The 14,889-nt window shown below is 34.8% G+C and overlaps 1 protein-coding gene across 1 annotated transcript in view; it reads right to left on the reverse strand.

Annotated features, from left to right (window-relative positions):
• Window positions 1-14,889, reverse strand: part of ERC2 (ELKS/RAB6-interacting/CAST family member 2) — a 409,803-nt gene that overhangs the window by 167,257 nt on the left and 227,657 nt on the right. Inside the window, exon 15 of the mRNA XM_086470650.1 lies at window positions 1,766-1,901. Within this exon, the coding sequence (XP_086326776.1) occupies window positions 1,766-1,901 (136 nt within the window). The remainder of the gene's footprint in view (window positions 1-1,765; window positions 1,902-14,889) is intronic.

Below are 14,889 nucleotides of genomic sequence, written 5' to 3' on the forward strand. Positions count from 1 at the left end.
TAGTCTAATAGCTCTTCAATTCTCAGCTGAGCTTATCACAGCTAGCCAACAGCCAGCTTATCACAGCTAGCCAACAAATACAATCATTACATCAGGCCAGAGAATTTTAGGATATACTTTACACTAACAGCTCAATACATCATTCTCAAATGTAACAAGAACACTATAGACACAAGAACTATGTGTTATTAATGCCCATAAACATAGGGTGTTTCTCCTAAACATGGCAGAAGATATTATAACCAGTAACAGAAAAAGGTCTTACGGGTTACTAAGACGTTAATCCAATTTTTATTGAAATACAAATTAATTTTATTTTTAATTAGTAGATGCACAGTACTCCCAGAAACCTTTTTTTTCCAAGTATAACATATCTCACATCATGTGTCTCCCCACAAATCCCGACTCGCTTAAATCCTTAGATCACTACTGTTACATTTTATCAGCTCTATATACTATCTGTAAACCTAAATTTAATATAAAGAGTGAGCAAGTATTCTACTCTGTCAGATTATTCATTTAGTCAACTCTCATATCCGAGTTTGAATTATGTATATGTTCACACAACTAGAAGAACTTCAGTTTATATTTTGCTTCCTGGGGAAAGTATTGTACCCTTGGGTTGGGAGTAAGGAAAGAAAATAAATTTACCTATTACATACTGCATTAAATGCATCCTTTTGAACACACGCGTAAGTTCAAATCTAGAACACACACAAATGTAGCTGTATACTCAGACCTACGGAAAGCAGGTGTGTTCCATCCCTGCACCCAGGCATTTGTGGTTAAATATTCCAGGAGTAAATGTTTATCTCATGCCAAATACATGAAATAGGTTTCAGTGACCAGGTACAAAAGCCTCAAATAAAATTACCCTGAAATAACAAGCTGTACAGGCCAATCAAATTAATAACTGTATCCACCAGTGCTCTTGATCATTTTTAAAAGGAAAAACTCGCATTTCAAGAGATATTTGCTCTTTAAATAACTCTGCGAAGGACAAGGGGTTTTTTAAACAACTCTTATAAAAAAATTTCCTTTGTATATCGAGGATAATTGACTGGACCTTTACAGTTTGTTTGGCCTTTTAACAAGCCAACCACTTACTTAACAGATTCATATAAGAACAAGACTTGATGCTATCACCTAGTATTTGTAACGTATATATGTACCTTACACATATAAGGTAAACATAGAACATGAAGGGGTTCATAGGTCTCAAATGTTGCTGTATTCAATCTCCACACTGGAAAATATGGCAGAATTTCTGTTATATAATTGAATGCTCTTGAAAAACTGAATTGTATTTTACAGAGCTAATCACCAACATATCTAAATGTCTGTGCTGTACAAAAAAAAAAATATCACAGCAGGCTACTATTTGATATTCAAACATGTTGAACATGCATAACCTCACTATGGCTTATGCATATAATGCTGTGAATAGCACAGAAATAGAATCCAGAAAGAATAATTATCTTTATTTTCTGACTCTCCTCAAAAAAGCTATATTGGCTTACTTGCATTTAAATAAGTAAAGTACAGTCGTTAGGAAAGGGCTTAAAATTCTATTGGTTTTTCGTCATCCTAAATTGTAAATATTTCATGGATGCAACTGAAGTCAGTAGTGCATCCTCTGGTAGGAAAGGAGAGAGCCATCAGCTCTTTGTGGGAAGAGATTCATTACACATCCTGGAAAACCCACAGTGAAACAGAAGTGTACTTTCTTTGGTGGTTTTAAAACACAATTGAAAAATAAACTCACTTGTAAATGTTGAGAGTTGTCAGTCATATTGTCCTCTCGCCTACGAACTTCTTCCAACAACTGTGCATTCTTCTTTTTCTCCATTTGCTGATTGTGCTTCAGATTGGCAACCTTCTTGTTTTGGTCCTTCATATGTCTAAGAATTGCATACACATAGGCATTAGTGTTAATGACTGCAATCACTTTATAAATTAACTTGTGACTATGACACAGGACATTGATGTTCCAAGAGATACATGTATTCCAAGTATCAGATGCAAATTATAAAACTTCATCTTGTTTTCAAGATGGCATATCAAAACAGCTTTAATACCACCAGATTATACAATGGTAAAGCAATTATTTGAGCCTATAAGATTTTTTTCTTTTTTATCCTTTGCTCACAAATACTCATAAATGTTCTAAGCACTATGAAGAAAATTTTTTGTTGTAACAAAGGGAGATTATCCAACAATCCTTACGCACTCAGTGAGTTCAGGAACAATTTTAATGGGTGCTTTAAGTAGCATTAATTTCAAAGGAAGCAGAAGGTGAAGGTGATGACTAATGTATGTTGTGAAATTCTATTTTTGAAAACCTCGACTATAAATACAACATTTCTGAGGATTAAAGTGTGGTGGGGTAGAAGGTCAGGTCATAAATATGCCATGAAGAATAAAGGATGCCGTTACAAATAGCTTTGTACATAACAAAAACATTAGTTTTCTATCTTTTTTAACAATGAGACTTCTTCCTACAAAAGATTATCAACAAATAGATTTATGCATAACTGCCAATGAAAATGAAACAATCTTTACCACCATTATATATATATTCTTTTGTTAAGACTGTACTCAAGTAAAAAAAGTATTTTTAAATTGTTTCAACATTTAATTATCTTTTGCTGTGGATCTTATTCATTAAGTTACCAGAAGCTTTCTGATTCTGATGCTTAGCCTACCTCCTTTTAAGAAAGAAGGCAAGTTAATTTTGCCTGGCAGGAACTGAAAAAATATCTTTGCAGTAATGCTTTCTACCTGCTTGGATTCTTAGATACTATTTTCCCAATTTACTTTGAGGAATTTGCTCCCTTTTATCTGTATAAAAATAAAGTCATGTGCAAATTCCTAATGAGATCTACTCACTAATCCTATTTTGGCAAATGAAGAGAATATTATTCAATGCCCAGAAGGATCACTGAAAATGTCTCTGTGGCTTCCATGTTAGAACTTTCAGTGAAAAAGTCATAGAATACATTTTTTTACACTGATTTTATTTGCTAAAGAAACTAGGTATTTTTATATTTACTTCTATCACTGGTTTCTTTGTCCTACCACTGTTTTCTTCAGTACTTATTTCTACTGAAAAAATTAACAACGACTCTCTAATCAATAAATATTGTCATAGTATTAGAAATTCTTAGAAGACATTTCATATACAAGTTCGTAGGTACAGTACACAACAGAAAAGCTAATCTATTATTACTAAAAAAAGTAACTTCAACTTGCCTAGAAAAATAAAAGTGGGTACAACTAATTTAAATAAAAATTTTTGCTTTTTAAAAGAATCTACATCAAGCTCATAGGTAACTTTTTTAAAAGACAAGTATGAATTCCTCTATTTGAAAAACAGACTTATCCTATAGTTGTGTACGAGACTCTGCATCAGCCTGTTAAGGCACAAAAAGATAATTAGCCTAAGAGATCATCTGTTCACAGCATTTGTCTTTTGGTTTCATTTTTTAATGTTAGAAATAAAATTTGAAGACTGTACATACCGTAAGGCTAAAAGAATCCCCAACAAGACATTATTACCGGAATATAGACCAGTTTCGGAAAAAAAAAAAATAAAGAAAAAAACAAATGCTATTCTTTTTAAATTTATTTGGGTTTAGTACAATCATTTCTATATTACACAAGACAGTGACTAGAAGATGAACAGCTGAGCTTCTCCAGGTTGAACCAACTCTAATCAGCAGTTAGCATTTTGTAATGCTAGAGACTTTGAGACCGTAGCCTTTTTATTCCTTAAATATTCTCAAGTATTTTTTATAGTACCCAGATATAGTTCTAACAAACTATACATCTAAGGCTCTCTCCCTTTTAGACAGATCTTTAACAAAACGACAAGCCTCCTAAGAAACAACATGTTTTTCCCAGCTCAAAGAAACCATCAGTACAGCACTACAGCTGTCTCTTGGTAGATTTCTGGCATCTTGTTTAAATCCCCAAATTCAGCTCACTTGAGAACAAAAAATATACTAGACAATGGCCAGAAGAAACTTGCCTACATGAGACCTACACCTCAATAGGCCTGGGTGTACAGCATAAATCACAGTATGTTATCATAGTGTTTTAAGAAAGGTTAATTTTCTCAAAAACACACCACTCTGCCACAGCTAACCAATAATAAGCAAGCAAGAGGACATGCTGCTAAAAACGGCAGGATATTTCTGTCAAAGTTACACTGACAGATTAACAAAAAAAGCCAGAAACTGCATGTTCCAGTTTTAAATTTTTTCTACCTCTTAAAGTATATAGCAGGTTTAGCTACTGAGTTATCTACTTTTTACTAAATTTCCTCAAGAATTTTAGTGATGCCCTTTGTCTTACTACATCAAATATTCAAATACATATTAGATGCTCTGTGCAACTCCAAGTGAAAAATCAGTTCTCTTTCATGGGTCCATGTCGCATGATTGTAAGCATATACCTCATAACCATAAAACCAAAACGAATATTAGAAAAAATTACTTTCACAACTTCTAAGTGTGGTATTTTGGTGGTGTTATATAATATGACTTTGTGCTGTTAAAATATAAAATGGTTTCCAATCTAATGCTGAGTAAATGATAAATTAATTTATATTTTATCTCTGTAAGAAGTTCAATTTTATGTCAACGTTAACCACCTCTTTCATCACCCTTCCCTCTCACAACTTTCCATTTCAGTTTCTGCCTAATGCCATGCTGAAAAGTAGAACACGGTAAAGCTGCAAACGAAAACATCTGGTGCCTGTGACATGCAAAATCTTGAAGAGAAGCAAATAAAAGAAAGCTGTGTCATAGCCTCTCTTTCTTCCACAACTGACTACATGCCTATGGAAGTGAAAAGAAAACGCTACAGTTAAAAAGCCTAGTGGAGTAGCTTTCTTTTAGGCCCGCATTAAAGGTACAGGAGGAGTTCAACAGAGGAAATAAATAAAAGAACGTATTCCCCACCATTTATTTTTTAAATTTTTTTAACAGCAAATATATCAAATACAATCCTTGATCCAGTATAATTTTGGGGTATCCTTGCTCTGGTATTTTTTCACATGTCTGTTTCTAAAATGCTTTTGAATAAAATAGAAGCTTAGGATAAGTAAAAATTATGTATGAGAAAAAGAAAAAATATTTGGGAACAAGACGCAATCAGCACAAAATATATGCCATTACATATAGGATATAAAATATTCACATAGTTTACTAGTAGCTGTGCTGATACACATAGCTGAGTCTACATTACTCCTTATCATGAGGAATTAGTTTCATGTGTTCTACTACACCATTTCAATTTAAAGCTAAAAGACCACAAAATTCGTTAGACCGAATAAAATAAATAAACCATTACTGTTTAAGATATATGTCTTCATAATCTGAAAAGTATACTGCAGGGGTCTGGGCAGTAGAACTGATCTTACCATCACATGTTAATCATATTCTGGTACTAAAATATATACAGAAGTATCCTTTGCTTGATAGTCTAACTGCCCTAAAGCAGTAAGATGAAATCCACAGCTTTCTGATTTTCCATCTTGTTACAGTTCAGTTTGAAGGTGGATATCAATTATCTTATAGTGAGCTAAATCCTTTAACCACTGAACTAGGCATTACAGTCATCTCAAACTAGTTATTATAGAATACTATGCTGTGTTTGTAATTTTACAAACTTTACATAACTGCAAAGCCAGTCTTCAAACTAGTTCTAAAGCACCCAATTGGCTTAAAGAAATTATGTTCTCCGCTCATAACATTTCAGAAGGAAAAAAAGCAGTCTAAAATGCAGTGTAGATGATTAACACTTTACACAGATGCTTAATCTTGGCCAAACATTAAAATGGCTGGTTAATGATACTTTTTCAGATAGTAAATTTAAATTTATTCTTGTGTTCCTATGGTTATTAGCCAGTCAGCAATTGTCATAAAACATCTAGCAGCTTCATCTATGGACAAAAAAGGAATTCAGAGTGGAGCTAAGCTGTTTTCAAAATGGAGCTAGAATGTAAGCACATCTTGAATAGGTTGAAAGAAGGAAAGAAAATAAAAGAAACAAAACAAGTTTTGTTCTATTCCACAGTTACAAACTGAAGGACTCCACGGGCATCTTCCAACTCATTTGATTGTTCAGTGCAGAAAAGCACTATCCAGCAAACATCCATGCCACATAAGTACTAGATGACAATGACACTGGAAGTTAATAAAGACAAGATGAAGAACCCCAGATATAAGAAAAAATTCTAAGTAAAATTTGGTTCTTCTAGTACATAAGACATCCTCTCAGTCCTAATGAAAAGCAAAAGACCGCATAAAGTAACATACTTCTCTAGAAACTACCTCACAGTATGTTAAACTGAGTTTACGATTTTTTTTTTAATCTAGATCGAGTCATTGCTCTGAATTGTAAAAACACAGTAGACTGTAGCTACGCTACTCCAGTAAAAATCGGCCAGTTGTACTTCCCCGTTGCTCTTCCGAATCTTCCTGATCTGGGATAATTTTCAATAATCTTTCTCAACACACAGAATGTTCTGCAGCTGTTAATTTCCACCTCCACTGGGCATTAGACTTAAAAACAGTTACCTAAACCACAGCAATGCCTACATCTGTTTCCCTGAGCATCCAAGAACTTTTCCAGAAAAACGGCCTTAGACCATCAACACAGGAATCAACAGACTGTAGCAGCTCTGATTTCTGATTCAGCAGAAGAACCATCAAACTATGACTGCTAAACATTTAGGTACACTTAGAATGTCATAGATCGAAACAAGACAGGCAAAGGGAAAAGACAGAAAAATTTTATACAGCCCTATAACTTTGTCTCTTATGAAGTCTGGACCATAGAACCTAGAGTCCCTTAATCTTGCTATGCAATCAGCAAGATTCCCTTCCATCAATTACACTAGCCGTTCACTCTATTTAATTTTGTAATTGAATGTCTTTGTAAGAAACAGACATCAGTGTCATGGAGACCCAGACCCTTGATCAGCAGAAAAGTCAAAGCGTATCAAAACAGTAGAGGTACTTAGTTCTTGATAGAATGAACATTACTGACTGTAATGACTACATTTAACCATGTTCATTTGTGGTTTTTTCTTGTTCTTCTGGAATAGCATAGAAATCGATCTCATAGTCCTAACTACAATACATTTGATTCCTTCAGTCCAACTTTTTAAGACAAATATTAACATTTAGTTTTCACATATATGTATCTTTCAGATTTCATTTTACAGTAGTGTGTATCTGTTGCCTAAACTCCAACGCCTTCATCTCTGATAGCTATAGAAAATCACACTATTTCTTTAAATTCCCAGCTTTAATTAGCCACCTGAGTACCTTGGCCAAAAAGTTGGTAATGTCAGCCCAAGTGTGACATGCTTAATATAGCCTTCTCTGTTTCAAAAATATTTTTTTATTCTTCAGAGCATCCAAAAAATGCAGACATGCAAAATACTCCCAAGAGCAAAATCTCTAACATTTTCTGAAGGAATATGTCTCTGTAACAATTTTCATCACATTATATAGCATTACAACAGGACCAGCTGTCTGAAAGTCAATCGAAAAATTCTCCAGCATGCTAGGAACCTGTACTCCTCAGCAAGTAAAATTAAGAAAAAAAAAAACAAAACCCACAACACCAAAAGAACCCCAAAAAACCCCACAAATCAGAGTGCAATAAACTTACCAAAGAATGTTTTCAGGGGAAAAAAAAAAAAAATTTATGAAATACAACAATTTAGTCAAAATAAGTAATTTCTATAAAATAGGAAAGTTTCAAAAATACATTTTAAAATTCAGTCCAGTACACTTATTTTAAATAATCAAACATCTTCACCTATTGTACTAGACATGCATTGGGTAGAATATTACCAACATCAGTACTTGAAAAAAATGTTTTTCTTCATAACTGACCATCTCTTTCTCCTTTATAAGCAGTCCACACCTTTACAAACAATTCACGTATGTGAGCAATAAAATGGATCTTGACAATTTACTATGCACTCTGTATCTCAGTAGCTAGTCATGCAGAAGACCCGATTCTGCAAATCATGGCCATGTGAATGGCTGCTCTGAACTACATTACTTCAGTAAGACTCAGTAGAAATATTTAGAACAGTTCATTTCTCACTGTCTTAAAAATGGCAGTACACATAGGTTCATGTTTGATTTATCGAGTCAAGACTAAAACAGGTAATACTCTAAAATTCAGCTCCAACTCCACTGAAATCCACAAGACAGAGTTTCCATTAAGAAATGAGCAAAGTTAAGTATTGTTTCTGGCATTTTCCTGGGATACAAATGTATTTGCCACTACCAACCTATAAACCTGAAGAACAAAGATGGGTTAGACTCTAGCAAACAGTAAACATCACAAGAGATGTTAAGAGGGTTACTGACAGACACATTCATGACACAAATATGCAAGGACACTTTCTATTCACTTACAACCCGTAGATGGATTTGGCTGGGAGAAATAGGTATTATCATGATAAGAAATCTTATATCCATGACATGCTGAAATTTTGATATGACAAAGAAAATACAACCATAACTTTTCTAAAAGAAAGCTCTTGTGCTTGACTGTCAACTTTATTTAATGTTAGACTCTAGTCACCTTAAGATTTAGGATATGCTAATAAAAAAAATAAGTAGAATCTTCCTGTGCTGTCATTTGCATTTACAAGAACTTTCAGGCTGTTTGTTGGTTTTTTTTTAATCCAGATTCTATAACCTAAAGAATTATTACCATCCACAACATCTTTTAAAATTCAGTGGTTTTCCTTATTCTTAACCTCCCTTATTTTCTTTTTGTTAACTAATATAATTGTCATGATGATAAAAAAATTAAAGAACACCTTAAATGCAAAATCAAAAGCATTCATCCCAACCATTAAGAAATTAATTACTTTGAGACAGCGAGCATGTCCAACAGACCTTAGCTTCAAAATAACTTTTACTCTTTCTCCTTTGACGGCAAAAAATTACATTGGGACTGATCCTTTTTTTAATGATGTTGATGATGCTCAGAAGCTAGACTGCTTGTACATTCCAAGCCAAATAATTCATCCAGCTTTACGCCCTGATATAAAATGGCAGAGTAATGATCATAACCACAGAAAGAAAACAGACTAAAATGTATTAACATATAAAAAAACATTTTATTTCATGAGCATTTTGCCTTTTTCCTTGTAAAATGAAATCTACTGAATGCAAAACTGCAAAGCCATCTCACCATTGTACACGATGATTTTTTTCCAACACCCACTGACTAGAAAATATCATGTTACAGCAACACAGAATGCAACTATTTATGTCTAGTGCATTTGTTAAGAGTGAGAAAAGTATTAGTATGTCCAAAGCTGCACAGAAGAGTATTCCTCATTGAAGTAAGGTGTGTGACAACTGCAGTATCAATAAACAAAAAGGGAAAAACAAAGGTACAAAGCAGTTGTCTGGTTCTCCCAATAGCGAATCTTCAAAACACAGAAAAATGTATATATGTTAATATATATGCTAGATGTGTGAACTGTTCCAGTGATGCTCTGCCAAAAGTGATCCAAGACCTACACCAAGTGCATATTCACCACTGATACAATATACTCCACACACAAAACAAGCAGCATGTGTAGAATAGAGCCTAAGAAAGTCCCGAAGCTATAATTAAGCAATTTACCACTTCTAATATAGGTTACCTCCTTCAGAGTAACTATTTCATTTGGGGTTTGTCTCCTTGGTTATTCTGACAGTCTGATGATGAAGCTTCTATGAATATCTGTTACCTTGTTAAAAAAACATTGCCAAAATCTGCAATATTTTTTCTGCACAGCCTCTTTATTCCATTTGATAATGCTATACGATGCACCTGAATTCTGAGAATATAAGTGGCCAGATAATTCTCTGCCTTAAGGAGCACATGGCTCATATTGATTCATCTGAAACTGAAGTATAACATTGGCATAAATCAGCTCATTCTTTATTTCAAAGCTATTACGCCATTTTAAAATATAATGTTTCTTCTGCTTCTTTTGAGTCTTTCTGCCTGTAATGTGAAGATTTGACAGACCAACAGACTAATTAAGCTCACAGATTAATACAGACCACTACATACGCACATATGAATAAATTGCTTTGAATGAAGACTTCCTAAGGGGCGGGGTGGGAAAATCATTCCTCGATTTTCGTTTAGACAGACTCAAAAGAAAAAAAACAGAATCTTTTCCTTGTCTGTTATCATAAAGGCCACATTTTGGAGGAATACTTCATCCCCAAACCCCAAAGGATTCCTTTCTCTGCATGTCTGACTAACATGTTAGCATCCTATAGAAAAAAGCCCTGTCTATCCTGCCTCACACCTTTGCCCTTCTTGCCCTCACTATTCCATAGCAGAAAATCTAGCAGATCTTATTCCCACTCTTTTTCTTTTCTCTATAGAAGACCTATACTTTCCCCTTTCTTCTTCTGACTGAAAAGGAGCAGGGGCAAGACTTCAACTGCCTGAACTAATTGCCTTTATAATTATTTAAACTCCTAAACTGTGTAACAACATAACCTACCACCCTAAGGCTGACCCTGTGACACAATTTCATTTTTACAGTGGTGCTATCTGATCCTGTAACTGGAAAAAAATATCTGTTCTACATTGACAGAAATGGGAGTAGCTCAGCTTCCTTAGCATAGCTATTATAATACGGGATAAGAAGGAAAGTTTGAGTGGATGCCTCCTGGAGAGACAGGAAAACATTGTCACCTGGGGGCTGGATTGTCCCTGCTGCCAGGAAGGGTAACAGGGGACATCAAGACCTTCCCTTATGAAATAAGCTTGTGACAACTGAGCAACATTTTGTTGCCTTTTGGACAGGAGAATCTGGAGGAAGGTAATACTCTCTCGTTAACTGACTTTATCTTTTGGTAATAAAGGCCACTGTTCTTCTACATGCCTCAGAGAATATAATCACAAGAAGTTAATATTGTCATCTCTTACTGAGAAGAATGCTTGGTCTTCTTTCTGTCATTCACCTGAAGCTGAGACTACGGCAAACTCCATGTCACAGTTCACACTCCATTTACTCACCAGGAGAACTGAGAAGCGCCCTCTGTGTTCTCTCTATGGTGATATAAAGGTCAGGAATCAAAATGGCCAGTACAAACATGGTACAAAAAAATCATCCAAGTCAAACACTAGTTTTAAAATCTCCAAAGAATTTGATTTCCACATCCCTAATTCTCTAATTGAATGCAAAAGCGCTGTAATGCCAAGAGTTACCAGTTAAGATAAATAAATTGTAGTATATTCAATGTTTTCATTACATTCCCAGCTCCTGTTACCAATGGATTACATAGCTATTTTATTTTCACTCAAAAGAGCAAGCTTGCAGCCCACACAGATCTATAGGTCTCCAAAAACACAAGATGATTCTATTGCTGGGGTAAAAAAAATAATAAAAAAAAAAGGTCTTTCCCCCTCCCCCATTTTAAACACCATTATTTCAAATGTTTAAGCCTACTTTAAGATTTCTTAATACTCAGATTGCGACAGTGCTTCAGTGTGACAACTGTTTTGCCTCCAAATGCACCACTAAGAGATATTGTTAACTTGAGAGAACCAACAACACTGCCTGGCAGAAATAAAGCGAATGTCACAGCAGTCATTAAATATTTCTCACCTCAAAAACAAAAACGTGGGAGGAAGAGTTTACCTAACACACAATCTGGGAAGTTTTCCAAAATCTTTGTTTAAGAAGTGTTTAGTCTGACACAGTTCCCTCCAAAGCCCTAGAGAGATGCTAGAAGTATCCATGTGAGGATAATGCATGAATGAAAAAGACCTACTAAAATCCTGTTCCAAACTATGGTTCATATCACTTTGTTTCAACACGTATCTGCACTGCAACCACTGCAACGCCAATACAGTGGATTGCACGACTGTCTTTCTCAGCACATTCTTACTGGATGACACTTTACATGAAGATACGTGAAGTCTGTATAAGAAGACTCATCTGTCACACATATCTCTTTTGTAAACCCAGGATTGCTCTATATTTTCTTCCTATGTTGTTCTTTTTTGAAAAAATAAAAATACCACTGATGACAGGAGACTAGATGAGAAGGATATTTGATCTGATTTAATATGGCAATTGCTTGCTCAGCTATTTTATTAATTGATACTGTTAGTATAGCTGTAATCAGTAACTAGAAATTGTTTGTTGCCTGATACTCACAACCAAGGAGTTGCAGGCCTGCTGCTGCTTCGTCCGGTCCTTTCCAGCTGTTCAAGTAAGTTTTTTCCTTTTTTGTTTCCTTTAAAAACAAACAAACAAATCCCCAAACAAACAAACAAAACAACAAAAAAACCCACCAACTCCTGACTCTGTCCAGTTATTCTCTGCATCTAACTGCTCCACAGCATGTCCAGCTCAGCCTGTGTGTAATCGGGACCAAACCTCCTCTGCTGCACTTCATATTTCATTGCAATTTCCTTTTGAATCAAATCTTTTGACTGCAACTCCTGGCTCAATCTAGCAGTTCTCAGAATCAATCCAGCCACTATCATGCAATATGCAAATCAAACTTTCCGTACTTTTGCAGTAACCTCTCTAGCCTCCAAATAAATCAGGTACACTTTGTATGATTTCTTGTTTTGATAGACTAATTTCCCCTTATTACAAACTCAGATCAAAGCATTGCAATCGACTCACGATCATTGTCCAGGCATGTTGCTCTTGCATTATGGAAGCAAACAATGCAAGTGGAAGATGTGGTTCCATCAACAGCCCAATTCCTAAATTTAGTTCCCCTGTCTCTTTTCAGTCACAGCTTTTTGAGGGTAAGCTGTGCTATCTCACAATGATTCTTCACTCACACACCCCTCCCCTGTACACAGGGAAACCTGACAGTGTTGCACCCAGGCAGTCACCAGCTCCCCAGAGCATTGCTGTATGGCTAGTTTATTCACATATTCAAGAGGTAAAGAAATACGCTCTGTGGATTATCCCTTGGGGAAAACTAGTGGAAGCAAGAGGTCTAGAGAAGCATAAGAAATACTGTTCTGTCTTGAAATTAGTAACAACAGAACAGAAAGAGTAATAGTTCCTTATGCACTCTCTTCCCCAACAGACTTGTGGTGTCAGGTCCAACCCAATCCAAAGGATATTTTTCCTACAGAGAGGTAGAGCTGCACATCCACTTAATTCCACCAATTATTTACACTCCAAATTAAAACAAAACAAAACAAAAAAGTACATCACTGAGAAACTATAAAATATCCCTCCTTACTTAAATAATCCATTTCTAGTTGTCTCAGAAATTATTGTTTTAACCTCTACATGCCTTTAAGCAAATTGAAAGTACAGAACTGAGCAGACAGGTTCAGGAGGCAGAGGAATAAAAATGAACAACAACACATTATCCTGCCCCAGTGACCTGTTTGTCTCTTTTTATTGTTTATCTCTATGATTTAGGTTTATTTTGTATAATATTATTATTTTACTTCTTTTTAAGAAAGTAGAATTTCAATGGAATAAACTTTCTACTTTATAATTTCTTAAATACAATGAAATGTAAATGTACACAAATTCAAAACTGCACATGTAATCAAATAAATCTAAATAATCTCATCTCAAATCTTCACCTTTTCAAATGTTAAAATGTTCACAATATTAAAATGTTGATTCTGTGCATGTAGCAAACAGACCAAAACAGAAAGACATGACAACAAACTGCCTGTTATCCAATGTGACAACTATGTTTCTCACTCAGAATAACCAGTCTCTCAGAAGAGTAATGTATATCAGAGATTCTCTCAGTTTTCATTCGTACACTATCTCAATTTCTCCAGGGAAATTATCTTTGAACAACTTATCACTCTGCCCTTGGAACCATCAAACTGACATTTGACAAAACTGCGGAAGGGTCGTAAGTTAAATTTAAAACACTGTTAAACCTTGCCTTACGCATCTCATTGAGCTCTATAGCCTCCCACGGAAACAATTAGGAAGGCAACATCAAAGACTAGTGGGAAAATCTCTAGCATGGTCAGTATATTATACATGGAAAAAATGTACATCTCCTCTTTATTTACAGGCAGAAAAGTTTGGGGAGTATATAATCTGCTCTAAGCTAAATGAAAACAAAAAGTTATTGTACTGATTCTTGTGCTCAGAACATTTTTTATTGTACAGGTAAATGCACATGTCAGGGGTTACGCCAATATAATCCATTTTCTTGTTTGCCATCAGTATCAATAGACCCTCATGTTATAAAACAGATGCATACCTGTGAATAAAATGACAGCTAAGAATATATTGATTAGCAGAAATTAAAGAAATTAATAATTCTGTTTCTTAAATTAAGTTTTGACCTTAACAGCAGTTCAAGATGGAAAAACTTAACACTTCACTGAAATCCCACAATAAACTCTAATCATACACTACAACTTATCTAGGACTCTAGGGATGAAAGTTGGCAGAGTTATGAGGACAGTTTGCTTCAACAAGGTCAGTTGGTTCTTCAGGTCAATAAAACATAACAGAAATTGCACCTCCAACTGCTGAACAAATGTTTCTGCATACCAATCATTGAATTCCAGTGAAATCAACCATAATGACAACCACATAGCATAATACCTTTCTTTAAGCTCTCTCTGGCTAAAGAGATTTTCACCCAATGTTGAGTACATTCTGATAGAAATGCCAGAGTGGTCACATTCAGACAATAATTTCATCATAGCCAACTCCAGAACAAACGCACTTAATTACAGGAAGAAAGAGAGTTTCTGAAAATAAATTAAATATTTTTATAATTCAGGTGTAATAACTGTCCATTCAAGTACATAAAAATTGTGCTTGTAGTAGACAGACAATAAAGTGTTAATCTGATTCGTTACTGCAAT

Source organism: Leptosomus discolor, chromosome 9 (assembly GCF_034619465.1).
Source record: "Leptosomus discolor isolate bLepDis1 chromosome 9, bLepDis1.hap2, whole genome shotgun sequence".
NCBI classification, from domain to species: domain Eukaryota; kingdom Metazoa; phylum Chordata; class Aves; order Leptosomiformes; family Leptosomidae; genus Leptosomus; species Leptosomus discolor.